At 39.8% G+C, this 22762-nt stretch overlaps 5 protein-coding genes across 14 annotated transcripts; 1 reads left to right on the forward strand and 4 right to left on the reverse strand.

Annotated features, from left to right (window-relative positions):
• Nucleotides 1-580: 580 nt before the first annotated feature.
• On the forward strand, nt 581-6025 carry LOC125194393 (casein kinase 1-like protein HD16). The gene is made up of 16 exons (XM_048092581.2): nt 581-1241; nt 2052-2183; nt 2265-2338; nt 2422-2491; nt 2583-2638; nt 2733-2804; nt 3517-3611; nt 3706-3772; nt 3849-3978; nt 4056-4274; nt 4371-4513; nt 4591-4765; nt 4929-5019; nt 5115-5272; nt 5379-5567; nt 5643-6025. The coding sequence occupies exons 1-16, from the start codon at nt 849-851 to the stop codon at nt 5700-5702; spliced, it is 2124 nt and encodes a 707-aa protein (XP_047948538.2). The 5' UTR covers nt 581-848; the 3' UTR covers nt 5703-6025.
• Nucleotides 6026-6939: 914 nt separating this feature from the next.
• On the reverse strand, nt 6940-8931 carry LOC148929335 (protein NONRESPONDING TO OXYLIPINS 2, mitochondrial-like). 3 transcript variants are annotated; one of them, XM_089070230.1, is made up of 4 exons: nt 8728-8931; nt 8370-8488; nt 7591-7661; nt 6940-7138 (listed from the first exon to the last, which is right to left on the reverse strand). In XM_089070230.1, exons 1-3 carry the CDS (start codon nt 8853-8855, stop codon nt 7633-7635), a joined length of 276 nt encoding a protein of 91 aa, XP_088926356.1. In that variant the 5' UTR covers nt 8856-8931; the 3' UTR covers nt 6940-7138; nt 7591-7632. The 3 variants fall into 3 exon arrangements, with proteins under 3 accessions (XP_088926356.1, XP_088926357.1, XP_088926355.1); XM_089070231.1 differs by lacking the exon at nt 7591-7661; XM_089070229.1 differs by lacking the exon at nt 7591-7661 and having other exon boundaries at nt 8330-8488.
• Nucleotides 8932-11144: 2213 nt separating this feature from the next.
• LOC125192411 (Peptidyl-tRNA hydrolase II (PTH2) family protein) lies at nt 11145-14065 on the reverse strand. Of its 2 annotated transcripts, none has more exons than XM_048089960.2 (9): nt 13912-14065; nt 13619-13828; nt 13141-13201; nt 12999-13035; nt 12661-12738; nt 12475-12547; nt 12304-12343; nt 11763-11817; nt 11145-11457 (listed from the first exon to the last, which is right to left on the reverse strand). In XM_048089960.2, exons 1-8 carry the CDS (start codon nt 13942-13944, stop codon nt 11768-11770), a joined length of 582 nt encoding a protein of 193 aa, XP_047945917.1. In that variant the 5' UTR covers nt 13945-14065; the 3' UTR covers nt 11145-11457; nt 11763-11767. The 2 variants fall into 2 exon arrangements, with proteins under 2 accessions (XP_047945917.1, XP_047945916.1); XM_048089959.2 differs by having other exon boundaries at nt 13619-13831; nt 13912-14056.
• Nucleotides 14066-14616: 551 nt separating this feature from the next.
• LOC125194080 (protein FAR1-RELATED SEQUENCE 5-like) lies at nt 14617-19562 on the reverse strand. 7 transcript variants are annotated; one of them, XM_048092094.2, is made up of 9 exons: nt 19421-19538; nt 19258-19316; nt 19045-19110; nt 15951-18296; nt 15699-15851; nt 15550-15609; nt 15198-15464; nt 15010-15119; nt 14617-14879 (listed from the first exon to the last, which is right to left on the reverse strand). In XM_048092094.2, the coding sequence occupies exons 4-7, from the start codon at nt 18279-18281 to the stop codon at nt 15387-15389; spliced, it is 2622 nt and encodes an 873-aa protein (XP_047948051.2). In that variant the 5' UTR covers nt 18282-18296; nt 19045-19110; nt 19258-19316; nt 19421-19538; the 3' UTR covers nt 14617-14879; nt 15010-15119; nt 15198-15386. The 7 variants fall into 7 exon arrangements, with proteins under 7 accessions (XP_047948051.2, XP_047948047.2, XP_047948049.2 ...); XM_048092090.2 differs by having other exon boundaries at nt 15951-18305; XM_048092092.2 differs by lacking the exon at nt 19258-19316 and having other exon boundaries at nt 19421-19562.
• An 818-nt stretch (nt 19563-20380) lies between these two features.
• Nucleotides 20381-22511, reverse strand: LOC125191733 (uncharacterized). Its single transcript, XM_048089137.2, has 2 exons — nt 21598-22511; nt 20381-20568 (listed from the first exon to the last, which is right to left on the reverse strand). The coding sequence occupies exon 1, from the start codon at nt 22443-22445 to the stop codon at nt 21603-21605; it is 843 nt and encodes a 280-aa protein (XP_047945094.1). The 5' UTR covers nt 22446-22511; the 3' UTR covers nt 20381-20568; nt 21598-21602.
• Nucleotides 22512-22762: the final 251 nt, after the last annotated feature.

The following is a 22762-nucleotide window of genomic DNA, read 5'->3' on the forward strand; positions in this document are numbered from 1 at the left end:
GACCCCCGTATGGAAGTTGGCCGGGAGGAGAACCCATCGCCAACAACGACTGCATCCACTGCTCGTTTGCTTCATCCGTGTTGGGAATTTGTGAACTCGACTCTTTCCCCTTACCCTTATCCTTACCCGATCGGGAACTTTTCTTCCAAAAGCTCATAATTTTGATGAAAATTGAAGATTGGGAGAAGAGATTGAAAATGGAGAGAATGAAGATTGTGGGTGATGAATGGAGGAAGTGGAGGAAATATTTATAGGGGTGGAATGTAAAATAGCCGTTGGGTTCAAAAAAAAAAAAAAAAAATTTTAATTATCGCCGATTATCGCCGAGCGTCGCCACAGTGGCCGGCGATCGCTCGGCGATAATCCGGCGTTAGAACGCCACTCGGCGAAGCAACGGCAACATTATCGCCGAATTATCGCCGACTTCGCCACAATGGCCGGCGATAATTCGGCGATAACCGGCGATTTATCGCCGAGAATTCGCCACCTCCATTGGGAATGCTCTAAGGCTTTAACCTTTAACATTGTACAACTATACTAGTACTATAAAGTCGCCACTAAAAAAATTATGAAGTTGGAAGTTGTGATTTCATAAGAAAAAAATATCTTGGCGAACACAAAAGAGATTGCAGTATCATTTCCCCCCAATTTCTCAAACTCATAACCCTAAATTCCCTATCGCTATTCCAAAAACCCTCAGTCGACCACACCTCGATCGCCGATCTTTCTGTAGGCGATCCTCCGTTATCTTATCTCTCCGATTTCCTCTGTAACTCGCTGCTTCGATCTCGGAGTTGATGACACCAAAGTCGCCGATTTCACGACGGAGTTGATGGACGGCCTCAGGCATGCCTCAACTGCGTAGTGGACCGCGCAGAGGACGCCGGCCCGCTGTCGCTGCTCCCGGTCCCGATCGGAACAAGGGGAAAGCTCGAACTGACAAGGCAACTGGCCGTGCTTCTGGGAAGCGAACTGCAGGGAATAGAGTCGACGACGTCGCCGGTGGTGGTGCTGATAAGGAGAAGGAGGTTTTGGTGGCGGATTCCGGGGGTGGTGCCGGTGGAGAGGCAAATGTTGATGCTGTTGTGAGGGAAACGGCGTCGTTGAAGGTTGGCGAGGATAATAATATCAATTTAGAGGACGTGGAAGAGAAGAAGATGGACGAGTGTGATAGTGGCGGCAACGGAAGTAAGGGATTGGCTGCTGATGATGAGGAAAGCACTACTCCTATTCCTGAAAGGGTTCGTTGATTTTTATTTTTTTTGCTTAGATATGAATTTATATCGAGTTGGTGAGGAGACATCATGCTATTTTTCATGCTTATAATCGTTTTCTTATGAGATTGTGTTTTTTATCCGGAGTTTATGATGGGATTGCAGTGGATTTATGGACTAAAAATTTATTTTTTAGTTTATCTTCTTACATGATAAGACTATTTGAGCAATTGTTTTATTATCTTGTTATCATCTTAAATGGGGGTCGATTATGGAGCTGGGGATGTCACAATTGCCGATACTGCATTGTTTTTAAAGCTCTCTAAGCTATTCCTTATTTTTGCCTTTCGAATGTGCTCTATGTGTTTGGTGGAATTTAAATAGTATCTCATCCGTAGTTTCTTTTTGCTTTGACAATGGTTAAGAATTTGAAGGAATGTTATAGATGAATTCTTCTCAAATATGAGAAATTTGGGTTTTCATTTATTGAGATTTTCTTTTTTGCCCCCATCCATTTTTTCATTCTTTACATTATTACTTTAGTAGATTGAGGAAAGCTTATAAGTGTAAATTACAGACATCACCAAGAAAAATAGTTTATTTTCTTTGGCTTACTATGGACTTTACTGCATTTTGCTAAGTGAATTTATTGATATATAAAATTTTCTCCTATATATGGAAGTCAGTCCTTGTGTCTTGTTCACTTTATAGGCCAGATGAATTTGTCTGAGGTTGTGTTGCTTGTTTAGTTTTGTTTACGTGAAGACTCTGACAGTGAAGTGATAGAGCTTATACCAGTCATACTCGGCTTACATTTTCAATTTTACTGCTTGACAGGTCCAGGTTGGTGGTTCTCCAGCTTATCGAATTGATAAGAAACTAGGGAAAGGTGGATTTGGACAAGTTTATGTAGGCCGGCGAATCAACCCCCCAAACCCAAATGAAAGAAATGGTCCAGGAGCTGTAGAGGTGTATACTTTTATCCTGTTATTGGCAGCTTTGGCCTCAGTTTATGCAAAGAATTCCAATCTCAGTTTTATCTCTTTTTAGGTCGCTTTGAAATTTGAGCACCGTAGCAGCAAAGGCTGTAATTATGGACCACCTTATGAGTGGCAAGTTTACGGGTGAGTTTTGTATAAGTTCCTAAAATATGTGTTAAAAATTTCAAAATATTAACTCAGTGTACTGTGCCTGTGTTCTTCTGTAGTGCTCTTGGCGGTAGTCATGGAATACCACGCGTGCATTACAAAGGACGTCAAAGTGATTACTATATAATGGTATATGCCTGAAATTAAGTTCTTCTACCTGATCTCCATATAGGTGCCTTTTATCCTCCATGAGGCCTAAAGGTTTCTTTGTACTTTGCAGGTGATGGACATGCTTGGTCCTAGTTTATGGGATGTCTGGAGCAACAATTCAAATACGTGAGTCAAAAACCATCAGCAGAGTAATTTTTGCTTTGTATTTTCTAGTTTAATTTGCAATCTTTCACCTAACATTTAAATGACATTTTTGCAGAATGTCAATTGAAATGGTCGCATGTATTGCCATTGAAGCCATATCCATTTTAGAGAAGTTGCATTCTAGAGGGTAAATATTTGATGTTAATTGCAATTGTGGGATTCTTTAGTGCACAAGCTTAGATATTTATTTTATCTGTCATGTTAAGACGAACAGTGCTACTACACATACATGCACTTCAATCTATTACACTTGCATGTATGTTGTGTTGTGGGCATTTGAGCATCTTGCCAACTGTAACTGAAGCACGGCATGCTAACTTGAATCTTGATAACTTACAAGAGCTAAAGCTATAAATAAGCTAAACTGTTCATGAGCTATTTAGACCTCAATTCTCAAGAACTTGTTGGGACTCAAGTAGCAAGGCTTGGCGCTCGCTAACATAAAAACTCATACACGACCTATAAACAGCTTATTATCTTTTCATCAAGCTAAATATATCTTTTAGTTTAAACTCAAGCTTAGTTCCTTAATAAATGAGCGTAGCTCAAACATTATTCAGCTTGGTGCAGTTCAACTCTGCCCCTAGCGTGAACCTTAGTATGAGAAGTAAATTGAATACGAGACACAGTGTCTCCGCTTCAGGTAGATCTGACGTGTTGAACTCGATAAAAGGGCTCTATGTTTTGGGCGATGGTTTCTTTTTTGTCTTGCCTTCATTTCATATATATTTTGATTGTAGTCTTTGGTTGTTTTTCTTTTATTTTTCATACCCTCATCAAAACCTTTTTTTCAATATGTACTACTCCTAGTTCGCATTTGATTGCTTCAATACCTGTAGATATGTGCATGGGGATGTAAAGCCAGAAAACTTTTTGCTTGGTACACCTGGAACTGCAGATGAGAAAAAACTCTTTTTGGTTGATCTTGGATTGGGTAATATATATGCTCTACTTTGTCTGTTTAATTTATAATTAATCATGGTACTACAATCGTGACCCTTACCAACATTTTTGGATTTAAAATGCAGCTGTTCGGTGGCGTGATAATTCAACTGGTCTTCATGTTGATTATGATCAACGGCCTGATGTATTTAGGTGAAGTTCTTTCTATTTGTAGTTCATTTGTTTTTTGTTTTTATTCTCTTGTAAACCGAGTCTCCGGTTGATGCAGGGGAACTGTTCGGTATGCTAGTGTGCATGCTCATCTGGGAAGGACTGGTAGTCGTAGGGATGATCTGGAATCTCTTGCTTATACACTCATTTTTCTTCTTCGAGGTCGGCTGCCTTGGCAAGGCTATCAGGTTGGCAATCGTGTATATGAGTTGTGAATTTTGTTTTGAGCACTTCACTCTTGATACTTACTTTATCTTCTATGCAGGGCGAGAATAAAGGCTTTCTGGTGTGCAAAAAGAAGATGGGAACTTCTCCCGAAGCCCTATGTTGTTTCTGTCCTGCACCTTTCAAACAGTTTGTTGATTTCGTTGTTAACTTGAAGTTTGATGAAGAGCCTAACTATGCAAAATACATATCCCTTTTTGATGGGATTATCGGTCCAAATCCGGACATCAGGCCAATCAACACTGAAGGTGCTCGAAAGGTAATTTTAAATTTTGATATCAATTTGTGTTCGTGAATTGACTGCATTTATTGAATTATTTTCTTTATTATTTAAACATATTTTTGCCTCGTGAAGCTCGTGTATCAAGTCGGTCAGAAGAGAGGAAGGCTTATGATGGATGATGATGATGATGAGCAACCAAAGAAGAAAGTCCGCATGGGAATGCCTGCTACACAGTGGATTAGTGTGTACAATGCTCGAAGACCAATGAAGCAAAGGTATCATGGTTAACTCTTTCAAAATTTTCAAGGACTTTCCAAAGGAATGGTTAGTAAACTCTCCGTTTCTCTTGCAGATATCATTACAATGTTGCAGATTTAAGATTGGATCAGCATATTGAGAAAGGAAATGAGGATGGACTTTATATCAGCAGTGTGGCCTCTTCTTCAAATCTCTGGGCCTTAATTATGGATGCAGGAACTGGTTTCCGTGATCAAGTTTATGAAGTTTCCCCTCATTTCCTTCATAAGGTATCAAATTCTCTTACATGCCACACGTAGTGAGTCTTGTAGGGGCATCATGCAAAATTAAGCGTCATATGTGTTGATTTATTCCTACTAAGGCTTAATCTCTTGTAAAGCATACATAGGCAGCATATCTATTATCTAATTACTTTTTGCTTTATCACTGCAGGAGTGGATCATGGAACAATGGGAGAAGAATTACTACATAAGTGCCATAGCAGGGGCTAATAATGGGAGCTCATTAATAGTTATGTCTAAGGGTTAGTGTTCCAATTCAAGGACTTGAATTCTTATTTAGTACTACATGTTTGATGTTTCAGGCAATGTTGAAATGAGTTTGCTTTCTGAGGTGCAGGTACCCCATATCTGCAGCAGTCATATAAAGTTAGTGAGTCATTTCCATTCAAGTGGATCAATAAAAAATGGAGAGAGGGATTTTATGTTACTGCCATGGCTACGGCTGGAACTAAATGGGCAATTGTTATGTCTCGTGGGGCAGGTTTTTCTGATCAGGTAATAATAGGTTTCACTAGTGGCTGTAGTTGATTTATACTGTTCCAAAGTACTGTACAGGATTAGAGGATTTGCACCATTTGTTTCAATTTATGTTTCTTTTCAGGTTGTCGAGTTGGATTTTCTATATCCGAGTGAGGGTATTCATAGGAGGTGGGATTCTGGCTACCGCATCACATCAACTGCAGCAACATGGGATCAAACTGCCCTTGTTCTTAGCAATCCACGACGAAAACCTTCAGATGAAACACAGGAGACACTTCGGACTTCTGCTTTCCCAAGCGTACATGTCAAGGTAAATTTTGTTTAAATCACCTTGCATTACTGTATTCTATTCTTGAGTCTTACAGTTGCTGATTATCACTTTCAGGAGAAATGGGCAAAAAATCTTTACATAGCATCAGTGTGCTATGGGAGAACTGTATCTTGAGGCTTCATAATTTTGTTGGAGATTCTGTAGGAGGTCACTAGAAGATGCAGTCCTCTCTTAGCGAACTCCATTTTTATCTGGCGATTGGAGAGAGGCATCTTTGATCTGTGGTCAAACTGACTCATATTGCTATAAGGACCTGATTTTATGCTTACTATTGCCATTGACATATAGGAGCCCGTGTAATACCTCTGCACCTGACTGTGATTGTGTCTGTATTGGCAGTGCTTGTATATGTAAAATCAGGTTTTGCAACACAAGGATACGGTCTCTATTAAATGTATTTGTTCACTTGTCATAATTATTAATTTTCATCGACATAACCATAGCATTTGACATTTTTCTCGAGCATGCTGATTTGGATTCATAAAGTAGAATAACTGACCAGAAAAACAGCTTTTTAAATTTATGTTGAACTAATGATTGAATTTTGATGTTACCCGTTGTGTATAGTTTAAAGGCCTCATACACAACTTAAACACGTGAATATTTGTTGTGGAAGTAGATATGCTATCAGTTTATTTCACTTGTAACAATGAGCATCAGGATGAAATGCCTTGGCGTAAATTACTGTACTAATTTATAGTAGTTCCTTTCTGCGATCTGCTGCTTATTCTGCTAGGTTGCTGATAGCTTTAATGCTGGATTATAGCAACCTCCTACTTAGAGGTCTGAAGGTTTGATATTCCTCTTCTCCCTTATTGTGCTGCTGCTATGTTCCTGTGCTTGTATTTCCGCAGGAGTCTTCATGTATGTTACTCCCTCCGCCCCACAAAAGATGTCACACTTTCCTTTTTAGTTTGTCCCACAAAAGATGTCACATTTCCCTTTTTGGAAAAAGTTCTCTCACATGAATATAAAAATTATATTTTTTCTCTCCATTCAACACACAAAACAAAACCTCCTAAAATCTCGTACCGTCCCACAAGTGTGACATCTTTTGTAGGACGGAGGGAGTATTTGTTAAGAGGTTGCATTGCAAGCACCGTGCTTCGTGTACGTACATGGCCAGAGGTATTACTCTCTACTACACTACAACTATATACATACATTGTTAGTTTAATTTTGACCCATGACCGATTATAGGATTACAGTTTCTCGGTTTTTTCATCGATGATGCTTGCTTCTTTATTAAGTAGGATCATGTTTTCTTTAATTTGAGATATACTAAGATATCGATAACTCAAAGCAAACTAATGACTACAGCTTTAGCAATAAAACCATGTTGAAACACAGCTACAAATATAATGACTCGATGAACTAAAAAAATTCAGAGTACAATAGAAGATATTTTGCCTCTACAAAAATTTGCCGAAGATTAACTGTAAGTATATAATGTTAACATTTAACAAGGAGACATGATCCATCAAATTAAAGTATGTTTCTTCAACCTTTATTGCATTTCATCTCTCATCGCGGCACAGAGAGACCTAGTTCTGGAATAAGAAGGTACAGTACATTAGGAGTAATGCAGCTTGCAACCCCATTGTATATCAGGAGATGCAAAAGCCATATGCAAAGGAAAAAGGAAAGAAATGGAACGATATCATAGAAGCTGCGTTGCTATTAAAACAGGATCTACTTTCTAACAGAAGCTATGAATGGCAACGAGGTCGGATTCTAAGTTCATAAGTTTTCGTGTCAAAGAACAAAGAATAGCTAGATCTTAAGCTTCAAGTGGATCAGTAGGTTCCCATATTATGCAATAAAGAATCCATTACATAAAAATAGTACTACTCCATAAATCAAATAAGCTTCAATCAAAATGTGACCAGTGATGCCTACATTTATTATGTATCAATAGGGACAAGAATTTAAATAAAAATAATAGGAAGCTTGTGGAAAGAACTAAGAGCAGGATATCAAGGGCTCATATGAAAACTCTTACTCAATACTTGAGCGCCGCAAACGACACAGGAAGCCTAACTAATCAGGTGGTAGGCAGGTTGCAGCACATTCCTTCTCCAATAGTAGCAAAAAATGAGAAAAATACAAACAAAAAAGGCAAAGTATATGAAAACTTGATCAACAAAATTTGGATGTCACTTTTGCTATATGCACAAAGGAACAATCCCATAACACAAAAATCAAATAAATTTATCATTTGAGAGTGATCCGTTGCTACGAATCAGCCTCTTGTTTGAAAATAGTCTATGCAGTATCAAGAAAAAGTCAATATTTTATTGGGAAGATAATCACAAAAAGGCAATAGAAAGTACTCCTAGTACACAAGACTATGCAGCACTAAGCCTCATTTGGCATGCATAGAAGATCGTGTGAATTTAGAATTGGTCTGGAATCTTCTCTTCCACATTTTTTTAAATGAATTTTCCTGATACCGGCTAGAGTAACAGAATACTACTTCTTCTAGGAACTATTCTTACGACAACAAACTGCTTAGGCCAAACATCGATCAAGCATCTCAATCACCGAACACGAACTCTAATACAAACACTAATAACTGTCTAGTAACTTAATACTATTGCACAATAAAACCAGAAAAAATGCACAATAGCAGCAAAGGATTTTCAATGGATGAAAAAAGGATAGTGGACTACGGAAAAAACTACAGAATTCTCTTTTATGACATGGAAAGTACATAAAAAGAAGTATTCCAGAAACATTACAAAATCTATCAAACTCCAGGGTTGGCAATGCAGAGCATACCCTGAGACAAAGATCTGCAGCCTTTGGTGTCTATGCCTAGACAGGAGGTTAGTCGAGCCGACGACAAAGCTGAATGGAGAGGTAGCAGAGACTGGAGCATAGCCATTTGTGGCAGTGACCTGAAAAATCCCAATTCAAGAACAAATCACAAACATTTTAAGCCCTAAAAAATCAATCTTTAAAAAATTAAATGAAACATTAACCAATCAAGTGTATCTATCAATGATTCATTCTTAAGAGAAGCCTAACTTAAGTGAAATCAAGTGAAACCTCAGTCATAAATTTCGCAGAGAAGCCTAAAATTAACAAACAACGGTAAGAGCGTATCGATTGTAGAGATAAAGGGCGAAACGAAAACCTAGAAAATGGGGATGGAGAGAGGCGGGCCGATTGGGCGGAGAACATGGGTGTGGTTGAGGGCTTCGAGAATGATGATTTGAGAAAGCTCATTGCTGGCCTTGAAATCGTTCTGCAGCGAGACGCCATTATTGAGGACGGTAGCTGTGACAGAAAATGAATTGAGGGTTTTGGAGAGGTATTAGAGCATCCGCAATGGTCGGCTAGCGACCGGCTAGCCGATTCGTCGCGCTAGCCGATCGGCTAGCCGAACCATTGCAATCGGCAAACACGAAATCGGCGAGTGGATCGGCGTGGGCTGGCCGATCGCTCGTCGATGGCCGAAGCGCTGGTCGATCGGCTAGCAGCCATTGTGGCGGCCCGATCGGCCAGCGCCGATTTTTGATTTTTTTTTTTTATTTTAAAAAAATCATATATAAACGCGATTTTCGTTTCATTTTCATTTGCACCACTTGTTTTAACGAGTTTTCTCTCTCTCTAACTTTCTGTACAAGAGCATCATCGAGCGATGAGTAACGCGGGTGGTAGCGGTAGTGGTAGTGGTGGGGATCCTGAGGAGTACGAACGGAGGATGAACGAGGCTATGGAGGCCTACATGAACCGCGGGATGGAGCGGTACATGCGTATGGTGGAACAGCAGGCGATACCTCGCCCTCCACGAGTTGTCCACCACCGAGCAGTGATTGATCGGGATCACGTAGCTGCACATCAGCGGCTGTACGAGGACTACTTTGCAGAGTACCCGCGGTTTCCCGCCAACATGTTCCGGCGGCGTTTTAGAATGCGCAGGGAGTTGTTTATGCGCATCGTTGGGGCATTGGAGCGTCAATATCTGTGTTTCCGCTTCAGGCACGATGCGGCTGGCAGACCCGGCTACACCCCTATCCAAAAGTGCACGGCGGCAATCAGGCAGTTGGCCTACGGAGGCGCGGCAGACATGTGGGATGAGTACCTCCACATCGGTGAGTCGTCAGCCCTGAAATGTCTGAAGGAGTTCTGTGGGGGCGTGATCAGCATTTTCGGTGAGCAGTACCTTCGAAGCCTTACTCCCGAAGATTGTCAGAATTTGATGCAGATGCACGGGGAGAAGCATGGGTTCCCCGGGATGTTAGGCAGCATAGACTGTATGCATTGGGAGTGGAAGAACTGTCCGACTGCCTGGAAGGGGGCCTACACGACCGGCTACAAGTCAAAGAACCCCATGATAATCCTCGAGGCCGTAGCTGATTACCGGCTGTGGATCTGGCATGCGTATTTTGGGGTAGCCGGGTCGAACAACGACCTCAACGTCCTGAACTCGTCTCCCCTCTTTAACGAGAAGTGCCAGGGCGTCGGTCCAGCCGTCTCTTTTGTGGCCAACGGCAACCGGCATGATATGGGCTACTACTTGGCGGATGGGATATACCCTCGGTGGCCGGTCTTTGTGAAGACGATCCGACAAACAAGTGATGAAAAGAAGGCCTACTTTGCGCAACGACAGGAGTCGGCGCGCAAGGACGTGGAGCGCGCATTTGGTGTGCTCCAGTCTCGATGGGCGGCAATTAAGGGCCCAACGCGTTTGTGGGATGTCGGATGCGTTTCCGAGATAATGTACGCCTGCATTATCCTACACAACATGATCGTCGAAGACGAAGGCGTACAACTGACTAGTTGGGTCAGTGACGATGAAGCCGGTCCAAGCCACGGAACGGCCACCCCTAGTGTACGACAGGGGGTACCTCTCGATGAAGCCGGCCGACTCAAGGAATTTGCCAACATGCGCCAAGTGGATGCTCATATTCAACTCCAAAAGGATATAATTGAAGAGTTGTGGGCACGGAGGATTGCACGGCGATAGTTTTTTTTCTTTATTATGCATGTAATTTTTTTTTATCTATGTAACTTTTTAAATGCAATTAATGAATTTTCCCGTATATGTGTCGTAAAATTAATCCCGTATTTTAATCGTAATTTTAATTCCATAAATGTAGTATATTTTGAATTGTTTTTATTGCGGCTGGCCTAAATCTGATGTGGCAGGTGATTTTTTTAGTATTGCTGACGTGGCAGGGGAGAGAATGGCTGGCCTAAGCACCATTGCGGATGCTCTTAGGAAGCTTAGCTGCGATTGTACTCTGCGCTGCGTATGTTGGACTGCATGATTTTATTCTCGTAAAATATTAGTAGTAAGTAGGAGTAAAATACATACTAGTGCAATTATTATTTTTTTAAACTAGTGTTAAATCTGCAAAATTAATAGGGCAAAATACCTTACCACAAATTCTAATGCAATTATTATTTTCTTTTTTTTTTAGTTAAATTTGTAAATTGTTAGGGTAATATTAAAAAAAATATTGAAGTTTGGATAAATTTTGGTTCACTCTTGCAATTTGAAAAAAATCATCTAGGATGATTAATTACGATTTGTTTACAATCATCTCTTGAAGAATATTGTATTAGTATCCCTGAAAATTATGTGTGGATGATGTGTAAAATAGATGATGTAATTTAGTTAACAAATAAACAAATAAATTTAAAGGCCGCGTCACGAAGGACTCGAACCCGATTCCTTTGGACTCAGGCATTAACCTCTCTACGACTTGGCTAACTTACATACACAACAAATAAACACCTTTGATTTGAACCACGTGGTCGTAGCTATGGTCGCCTTGTCCAAGCCAGCTCTCCTGTGAATCCAATTGCGTCTTCACCGTGTCATTTCTTATCAGTCTAAAATGTAAAATTCATGAACCTACAAGACAACAGTGGTCAGTGGATATCAATGCCGATGAATTAACCAAAATTGTGTATTCATAAAAGGAACAAGGAACTAGATTGTTGCTTAAGAAACGTCAACAATAAATGAAAATATTCTTTTTCGTAGTGGGATCATTGCAAACAAATCCAAAATTGCTTTTTTTAAAATATAAGATTCTGTCATAAACTAAAAAGCCAACAAGAATATCAAGATTGACAACTCTGTACATGGAATCTTTATGGTAGAAACACAGCAGTTAGAAATCAAACTAAGCTACACAGAATAGAAGCACTGCCCACCAATGTCAAAGCAACCGCAGCTTCCCTGTTACAGAGTCCACAGCTGATTTATTCCCTGTTCAATACCCCAAAAAAAGAACTCAGTTATTCTAAACACAACACACACTAACTCCAACATCGTCAATCTTCATCCAGAAACACGTGACTAAACAAAGTGATATCAACATCACTGTAGTTTGTATTCGGAAACCACATTTCTACACCTTCGTATTGAGAAAATCGACTCTCAGACTAGTTCCATGCAAGAGGATCCGCAAAAGCATGAATTCTAGTACTAAGCTAGTTTCTCTGATAAAACATATAAATGGTGGGAGTGATGAGGCCAAATATTTGGTACTAACAAGCTAGAAAATTTTTTCCCAGAAAATATTTTTTCAATGGGAATTTTTTTTTTCAAGCACGTTTCAAGAAAATAAATGCAACTCAACTTCAGAGCTCATAAACTAGAGGATTATAAAGCTCAACAAGTGTTCAATGTCAATTAGAGGCTTTGCTAGCATGTTTGGCATTCAAAAAGAGAAAAATCAAGCAAGAAACGTACCAGGTCCGACTGCAAGGACAGTTTTCGAGCCAGCAGAAACCTGCATAAATAAGGGCAGGGATTTTCATTAAAAAATGCCATGCGACATGTTGGAAGAACGGAATACTACCTGAGTTCGTCCTGCATAATTGATCGATTAAATTGATTGACAAGATAAAAAGGGAATACTACCTGAGTTCGTCCTGCATCAGCAACTGTGAAAGTAGGGAGGCCAATGGTTTCAGCAGCATCCTTTATCTTATTCCTGATACGATCATCACAGCATTAGCAACCAGTTAGCAAATAAATTTATCCCTTATGAGTATGAAGTGAAATGTATCTCAAACAAGACGGTGACTTGTTATCACACAAGATTACATTTCTTGCTGGTTTTTGCACGTAACGACTATCTTGGCTTGGCCGCAGAGCTCCCATTGCCTCAGAAGAGATCTATTGCTGCATTAACCAGGACGTTAGCTCATAAAAGTTATGTATCCCTAATTTCACATCACCATATAAAAAATGGCAATTAAAGTTCATAGTAACTAAGCATACAGATACAGAGGCATGCATCAATTCAGCATAGTTTAACATCCCTTCACCAAGTTATATGAACACAAGCACTACACAAAATCTGTAACTGTCACGGATGAAAGCATCAATTTAACAAATTCAGAAGGGGCATCGGTCACAAAGTAATGAGGTAAGATATGCACCTTTGCACGAGATCTGCATACATGCCAGTAGCAGCATCTGCGGAAGAAGCAATTAATCAGAACAGGGACCACAAATGCAATGAATCACTAACACTCCTAAACCAATAAAAAGAATGATATCCATCTATCTGAAACAGCTTACGAGCACATTGAGAGGCGATTTTTCCGGATCCCATCTTCAGATCTTGCCTAACTACTAAGACCTGCCCAACAAAGTTATGCGTTTCACTAATCTGATCACGGTTATGAATAAAACGAACTCAATTTCCCATTACATCACAGATCATTACCATCCATTCAAATACATAGCTTTAGTTAGATGTGTTCAAAATATTTGAATAATTCATTATCATGCATTCAAAATCTGTTCAAATGTAAAAATCTATGTTACTGAATCATCATAACCAAGATTCTAGTAGTTACCTTTTCTTCACAATCCAAACAACAATAAAATAAAACACATCAATAATAAAAAAAATGACTCTGCATAATCTTTAATTTACCTCACTCACATTTGACAAAATTATTCAAGAGAAACAGTTTAATGAAATGAAGCACTATTCTACACAACAAATTAGGCAGACTAACAAAAACTCAATAAATATTTTTAAAAAGGGGACCATTTTAAGCTCTTCCTCATTGTTGCTAGACGCAATTCTTGGCTGCTGATGATTTTTGCTTATTGGTGAGCTCCCAATTTTCCTGCCACTCGGGCCTTTTGCGGGCTTAGCCAAGTCCAAAAAGAACCCACATATGAAGCCAATAATCAGGCCCGGGATGAAGTTTTCGGGCCTGAAACTCACTCCTAAAACCGCCCTTTTCTGGTGTTTCTGCTGGAGATGATAATTGGTGAAATTCGAGAGCCCAAACAAAATACTTATTGCAGAAGAATATGGAAAGATTGATTTTTTACCTTTTTAGCTGAAGGGTTCCTATACGAACTCATCAGATATGTAATTTTTTGTAGTTTTGATTGTTTTGAAGCTGTGAAGATGAAAATGGTTGCAGGACGGATGAGATAAAATTTGGCCAAGGCGGCTAACTGTAGATACGACGTCGTATCAAATTGCACTAAAAGAAATTACATTAAGTATACCATGATTTATTGATACCGATTTTTGGAACAATATTCATATTTACGAGAGATCTCATTCATACATCCTATGAGTTGTGAATGAATACATAGAGAAATAAAAAAAATGAATACATGCGAAACCCAATTACTATAAGATAGGTTTTCATTAGACACAAGCCAACCAAAAGAATTTCTCACTCGTGCGATAGAGTAATTCATATGTTTATTGACATCGTTTTTTCGCTATTTTTTTTTGTCGAATTTCAATTCACATGTACCTTAACACATGAGATCCTAATTCGAAAATGCCAGACGAACAGACTTCTCATTCCTTGCCTCAGATTTGCCATCAACCGAAATTTCTCCATGTAAATTTGTCGACCTTCACGTTCAGAGCAGACATCTTGATCGATTAACACAGAAACCCTAACAGATGCGGAATTGAAAACCCTAGTCCAAAAACTAAGCTCTGATACCAGTTTGTTGTGACAGAATAGAACAATTGTGTAATCGAGACAAACAGAAACGTAAAGAGACACGAAATTTACGTGGTTCACCAACATTGGCTACATCCACGGGCAAAAACGGAGAACAAATTCTATTCAGAGTGTATTCGGATCATGGCTACAGATTTCGGATAACAGAATTACATGGCTACAGATTTCAGATAACAGAATTACATGGCTACTGATTTCAGATTACATGGCTACAATGCCAGATACCAGACTTCTCCTTCATTGTCTGTCTCTTTTTGCAATTAGCGGCGCCCACAACCCTTGCTACTTCAGCAAAGATCGCATGTTGATCTGCCATGGACCGAAACACAACAAAACAAACACCTCCCATGTTATAAAAGGAGGATATGTAACTACACTTTGAGAATCATAGTTTCACTATCACAACCTAGATCTGATTCAAGTGCAATTTAGTACTTACCGCCAGTCATCAATTGTACAACTGCGTGGACAGTGGGAAAACACCATCACATAAGTTAAATCAGCATTGAGGTCCGGTGCCTTCCCCAATATCCGCTCAGTCAATCTACTCTGTATCATCAGAAATAGAAACACTCAGGCTTTAAAATGCAAAAGAAGGAACATAGGACAAAAGTCTGAACAACACACCCAGTTAGTAGAGGCAAGCTCCTTGATAACGCATTTCCTTCTCAAACTCCTCTTAGCAGTATATCTCGTTTCGTGGCCCATGCCTCACTAGGGGAAGACTGGCTCGATCTCAAGTATCAGTACAGAATACTAAACTATGTACATAACAATACACTGAATCCTTCTACGGCATACTTCCCAATATATATCCTAAACACCAGTAGCTCTGTATCTATGATTATAATGCATGAATGAAGATGGATGTAGGTGCTGGCTGTCATCCATGACCTACGCATGGATCAGGAGAAGCAAATATTGTCAATAAAGCATCATTTCCGTTAGAATAAAAGTTCGATATAGCAACAATGCCTACCTGCTTCAATTGATTACCATTTGACACAGGATCCTGAAACTGGCTATGAATCAATGACTCCTGGATGAAAAGAAGTACACAGCAGATTAGTGAAAGCATATATCAAGAGTTTGCAATAGATTTTTGATGGTAGGCGTAAAAGTACTTACTTGAAGGAGTTGAGAATGACTGGGAGAATGATGTTGGCCAGTGAAAAAACTTGAAGGTTCGTACATGTTAGGGTTGACTTGCTGGTTAATGGTTAAATTAGATGCTTGATACATATTCTGCACCATATGACTGGATTCAATGGTATATAAGCCCTTCAATAGAGATAAAATACACAGTAAAACATCTGGGTTTAATCAGAAAGGCACAGAAAACAGCCAACCAGGAAGTCTCTCAAAATGTAACCAATATACCTGTGTAAGTGGACTCAGTGAAGGCGCAGGAATTGGAGGAGAAATATATGTGGGAGGAGCACAAGTTACGGATACAAGTGTTTCAGGTGGAGAAGGGCGAATATTTATACTGCCACTCACACCAGGGATTTGTTCACCACAGTGATTCAGTTGATCTTTATCAGGTACTATACTTTCTGCTTCAGTGGTTCCTTTCATCACATCAAGATCCTGATTCTCAAAGTCATTTCTATCAAGACCAACACCAGCTAGTCCATTGTCTGAAGCACAAGGACCTTTAGCTTCCTCAAAAGTTTTAAAATTCAGGATTCTTTCGATTCCTCGCGTGACTTCATCAAGTTGCCTTGAAGCATATTCAAAAGCTGGGTCAGATTCAGCAGCCCTGGCAGATATTTGCATTATATTACGACAGAGGTCTTTGTAACGAGTGGCAATAATCTTTCTGTTGTCATCACCTACACAGATATGACTTTCTCCAATTGGCAAAATCCTTGCATCTTTTGCCCATCTCTTTAAGATATAATAATGCGGAACAACCTTTATATTTTGATGATCAAGGACTTTTAGAGCATGGCTGCACAAAAACCCAACATGCTCAAACTTCATGCAGTTGCAAGAAACAGTGCCATCAAAAGAATTATATGCGACCAAGAAGTCTCTGGACTTTCCATATGTTTTGGCTTTGTAATCGGTTCTTGTATCACGCTCACCGCACTTATCAATAATGACGTTTAAACATTTCTCATATTCTCTCTGAAATACTTCAAAAGCCTTCGGTGTATAAGTCTCACTAGGATGCTTAAGTAAGATTGCATTAGCCATTAAAACTGGAGCATGTCTTCCCATGTCAAGGGTTGATTCTAGTTCTCTGTACCTTTGTTCATTGACCACATTCTCGAAATGTTTGAAAAACTGAAGAACGTCAATATCCGACCCTAAGCAGCTTCTGAGTTTATCAGACAAAATCTCCACCAGATGTGTGCCATTTCTCTCAACAAAGAAAGTATTTCTATCATATGCTACAGCCCATTTCTCTTTCTCTCTATACATCCATCTCAACCATGCATTATTACTCAAGCAATGTCTCTCCAACATAGAGTCCCATGCTTGGATGAAATCTTCCTCCTGCCAATGACCAAAGATACAACTTCTAAGATCAATCAAAAAAGAATCATATTCCTTAACCACATGGCGAAGATGTTTAAGGGCAATCAGATACATCTGCCAGGCACAGATACAGTGGCTTGTTTCTGGTAAAACTGCATGAATAGCTTGAACAACCGTTGCATCCTGATCTGACAGAATGAACTTAGGCTTCTTACCAGACATCGCTTGCACAAAAGTTTGAACAAGCCACTTGAAGGAGTCAACACTGCCATCATATAAGAAGGCAGCACCAAAAATTACAACTTGCCTATGATTATTTAGTCCAACAAACTGAACAAGAGGACGAAAACTTTTGTTTCTTGTGCATGACGTATCCAGACATACAACATCCCCAAAATGACCATACTCTGTGATCATATTGTCATCAGCCCAAAATATATTGCTAACCTTATCATCAAGGTCGAGTTGTAATGAGTAAAAGAATGAAGGGTTTACAAAATGCTGTCTCTGGAAATAATACATCAAGCGTGCAGCATCTCCTTCTTTCATATCTCTTGTTCGCCTGGAGCTCAAGAAAACATCATCTTCTATCTGAAGGTCATCGAAATTTTCTGGAGGGCAAAACCGTATACCTAACATCTGAAATGACAGCTTTGATTGAATCTCTGAGTTCTTCGATGAGTCAGTTTCAGGAACCTCAGTATAGTCCTCTTTACCTGATGGGGATTCCAGTAACCTCTCAGCTTTAGTCAGATTCACATCATCGTGATTGTGCTCTGCTTCAAACTGAGTAACAATGTATTTTCCATCAGTTTGCCGAGTTACTACCATGTAAGCCAAACAACCTGTTCTTGTTTCCTTGCGATGTTTCTTCACATTAATATCTCTCTTGTCTTTCTTCCGGTGACCTTGTCTGGAACAGGTAAACTTTCTGGACATCACCCGTCCATGGACTTTGCTCCTATTGACCCAGTCTTTTCTTACACTGAACCCAACCAACTCAGCATACTTATGATAAAATCTATATGCTTGCTCATCAGAATCAAACTCAGTGCCCAGTTTTAGTACATCATGTTTCAAAGAACGACGAGAACGAACTCCTTTGACATTGGATGATTTTGGGCTACGACAATCATGCTCCACATTCAAGTCCAAATTATTTGACATTCTGACATCTACATCATTCTCATGATTCTGAACTTCCTCTCCCTCATTTACATCCATGGCCCTTCCTTCAAACTGCAAAGGCTAGCATGGACAATAAATTTTGTAAGTTTTTTTTTAATGAAAAAGCTCCCTATTAGTAATAAATTAGTAATTCCTATTATTTCCTCTTGCCCCACTTCCCCTATCTTTCGTTCGAAAAGAAAAGGATGAAAATCATGAATTCAAAGCAAGGCCCAAATCATGCAGTAGTAGTAGTAGTAGTAGTAGTAGTAGGTGAGACTTACGTAATAAGTGAGACTTACTTAGGGAAGGACACCTTATTGTATTAAGAATTTTGTTTTGAAGGCAAACAACCTCATAATAAAATCTAAAAGTCACAATTATAGACACACTATGCTTTCTAAAACATGTGAAGTGACTGACTCTAAGTACCAAATATGTATGTTTCCATTTAAGAGCTTTAGATAAAATTAGAACAGTGGAGGTAGTGAAGGAAGACTCATTGAACATTTATTGTCTTTTGGTTTATTATCTGCTATGGATTTAGAGTGGTAAGGCTGCAGATGTAAGTATCTTCTAAGTATAAAATATTCTATTATGAAATAGAAAAGCTGCGGGTATAATTTAATCATAAGTAGATCATCAAGTATAACACATAGCAAGATCAGAACTGATTGCACAACTACAGATTTCATAAAATTCTGCCAGAAAGTGGGCTGGACATATTACAGACCAGAAAGTCCATTAAGCACATGATTAGGCTTTGCTAATTTTATGACTACCTTTTTTGTATCTTAGTTTCATAATTTCAGCTTTGTACCTGTGCAAAAATCCGTTTTTCAGTCAGCCTTTTGTGATGTTCTTCACTTTTTTATTCTCTCTTTTCCTGGTAATGAAAATTAAAAATTGTTAGAAAATATTTGTATAGCAAGGATCATTCTCTAGCACTAAAGGTATATAATGTCTATTTTTAGCATTTTGACATGCTGAAGATTATTAGATGAGTACAGTTGTAGTTTGAACAATTTTATACCGGGTTTGTTGTTCTTTCGATTTGCACTTTGTGGTTTTTCAGATTCCATTGTTAATCTTCTGAAATTAGTGAAGAAAAGCTTAAAAAAAGATTGAGCATGTCGATCCAAATTGAATCAGTAGAAATCTGCGAATTATATGCCTACAGCGGAAGAAGTTTTTACCTTTTTCGGCCGATTTCATCCCGCAGTGAAATTCGGCAGATCTGTTCTAGGGTTTCAGGTTCTCCCTCGGTCGGTCTCTTTGAGACGCGTAGGTGCTGGATTTTGGTCGATCTGTAGATTTTCAGTAAGCCTAGTCTTTAATTAACTTTTTTTAATTATATAAAAATTGGGCCTGGCGCTTCTTTTAGCTGTTGGGCTCAGATTTATATTTTTGGGCCCAATGAAGAATAATGTAATTGGGCAAGTTTATATTTAGTTTTAGGGATAATGGCACTTAATATCGTGACACTTTAAAAAAGTTGAATTTTTTTCCCACAAAATTTTAAAATTGGCAAACAATATCACGAAATTTAAAGTTTTCACCCGGCCGAAGCACCATCTAGTCGGGTTGCTCAATTGAAGAAATATTGTGAATTCGATGGTATGCATACTACTAGGACAGGTAACCCAATAGGAAATCGTCGAGTTGCACCCCTTTTTGCGCAATCATTTCCATAATAGTAATAATAATAAAAAAAAAGCAATAGCACACTCTAAAATTGAGAACCATCGTTTATGTATGAACTCTGTAAGAGCAATTGTGATAACAATATTTAGAAAAAATAGGACTCCCTTTTTTCCTCTTTCCCTTATCAGGCTTCAATGCGTGTCTACAATTACAGACCAAATATATGACAATTGATTTGTTCTTTTCAATATTTGAAAATCAAATACCAACCTCCTAAACTGAAATTTCAGCTGAACTTTATTGATAAAAACAAGATGCAGATAACAGAAAAATACCCCCAGGAAACACCAACCATAGAAATGATCAAACTAAACATGAATCAACTGAAAGGCCACAAAAGCAAACATGTAAAGGAGTGAAGACAAATCAAATCAAACATGTGCTGTAAATGAGTGAAGAGGGAAGACAAAAAATGTCTCATACTCATACTCATACTCATACTCATACTCATACTCATACTCATACTCATACTCATATCTTGAGAAATTGAAGAGGCTAAAGAATTCAGACAGAATATATATTCACCACCATCATATATTTGTAACAAACTGACAAAATGAATCCTAGTTACCAGTACAAAAGGCCCAAAGATTGAACTACAAATCCTCCAGTAGCTTTTTTAACGAGGTAACCTGCACACCTGTCAAACAACCAAAGATTGAGGAACTCGTGGAGCAACATAAGACATGTTTTGAGACAATGAATCAGAGACATCAATTTCTACTTAATTGCCTGATCAAAATAAAATTAGTATGCAAGAATATACTACAAAAAAATTTGGATTAAGTAACAAATATATGCAGATATGCCTCATAAGTTAGGGCAAGATATATGGCAAATCTTGATTTTTACATTGACAGCAGAATGTGGTGAGGCAGGAGAAAGTAAGATATAGGGCAAATCTTGATGTTAGGGCAAGTTAAAGGGAAAATCTTGATGTTAGGGGAAGTTATGGATCAAAATCTCAAAGTCTCGAACTGACTAGAGTAGATCTCAATAGTAACACTAATTACTAACTGATAATGAACTTGATCTATTGAGATATGAAACTTTATAAGTTAAAACAGATCATGTTTAAATCTAAGAGTAACATGAACTTTTCTCTATATTACATTTATGAGTGTTAGTACAGCAAAATCGCATCTAACTTAAATTAAATCTTAGATAAATGGACCATGTTTTGATCTGACAGCTTCTTCTACAAGTAGTAACTAGTAATACAAAGTAGCCATTTATATAAGGCAATATATTCATTATTCATGACAAGGTCTCTGCAGTTTAATTCATCCCTATACTGATATACCAAGACTATACAGTTAAAAGACATTAACAAGTGCCTCTAATCCATCATACAACTCAACTACTACATACTTCCAAAACCACACACATTGCACACGTTGATTAACATTAATAATGGCTTATGTTGTAGATTAAAATTCTATCGATTCTACAGTCAGCAGCTTTCAATGCAACACCAAATAGTAAGAAAATTCCAGTCAGCAGCTTTCCCTAGTAGAATAGATGTGTCGTCCACATAAACTTGAAAGGCTCAAACCCCAATCAGGGCTCACTGATGTACAATTAGGACTTATCAATCCTTATTAATGACAATCATAACCTAATAACAGTGCATGCACCTCAAATTGAAAAATCTAAGATAAGAAATCACCTTGATTACTGCTGTTGATTCTGAGGGGCGTTGGGCGGCGGCATTCCCGGTCTAGGTGGACCAAACATCTGCACTTGTCCACCCGGAGGTGGCGGAGGAGCCATACCAGGCCTCGGCGGCTGCTGCCCAGGCGGCAGACCACCAGGCATTCCAGGCCTCGGTGGGCCACCAGGAGGCGGCGGACCCCTCATCATCTGAGGCGGCGGCATCATCTGCGGCCTCTGTCCATACTGAGGCGGAGGACCGAACCCAGCCGGCGGTGGACCACCAGGCCTGAACTGCGGCGGAGGCGGCATCGGCATCCCTGGCCTCGGCGGGAACCCTCCCTGCGGAGGCGCAACAGACGGCGGTCTAACCACCGGCGGCTGCTGCGGGTACGGCATTGGGGGAACGGAAATCTGCGGCGGCCGCGATATCTGCGGCTGCATCATGCCGGGAGCCGGCCCGCCCACGCCGCGGACGGGGCCGGCCAGACCGGGCTGCGCCTGGGAGAGCGGGCCGGTGACGACGCCGCGGCCGGCGGCGCGTCCGATTCCAGGGCCAGGGACCGCAGTGGCGGATGCGGTTTTGAGGCGGGAGTCGTCGGGGGGCGGAGGGCCCTCGACGGTGAGGGAGATGACCTCCTCGCCGCGGAGGAGGACGAGGCCGAGGGTGCGGCGGTCCTCGCGCTCCTCCTTGGAGCCTTTAGTCGGCGGCAGCTTGCGGAACTCCTCGCAGTCGCCGAGGACGAGATTCATGTGGCGGTCGAACGCCATGAATTTTCCGATGAGCTGGCGACCGTCCTGAATTGTCACCCGCATTCGGTAGTTGATGTACTGCAGCATCTTCGAGCTCTTCGACATCGACATTTTCGCCGGCGGGGGGAAATGCAGCCTCTCAGTCTCTCTAGGGTTTTGTGTGTGTGAGAAAAATGGGGGAAAGGGTTTTATGAATTTGGTCGGTGGAATTGGGGGGTTTATGGATTAGTCAATAATGCAGGGGTATATGGGAAAATAATATTCAAGTTAATGAAATTAACTTTTCTCGTAACTTACCAGCATAAATTTCTTAAGTAATTGGATATTAATTCACCAACGCGGTAGGATCAGAGTAAAAATTCCATGGTACCATGATGGCATAATAATTTGGTGTGCTTCACTATTAATTTCTTGATAAATGGAACTAA

This window comes from Salvia hispanica, chromosome 4 (genome assembly GCF_029641045.1).
Source record: "Salvia hispanica isolate PSC_SH4W2 chromosome 4, Shi_PSC_v1, whole genome shotgun sequence".
NCBI lineage: Eukaryota > Viridiplantae > Streptophyta > Magnoliopsida > Lamiales > Lamiaceae > Salvia > Salvia hispanica.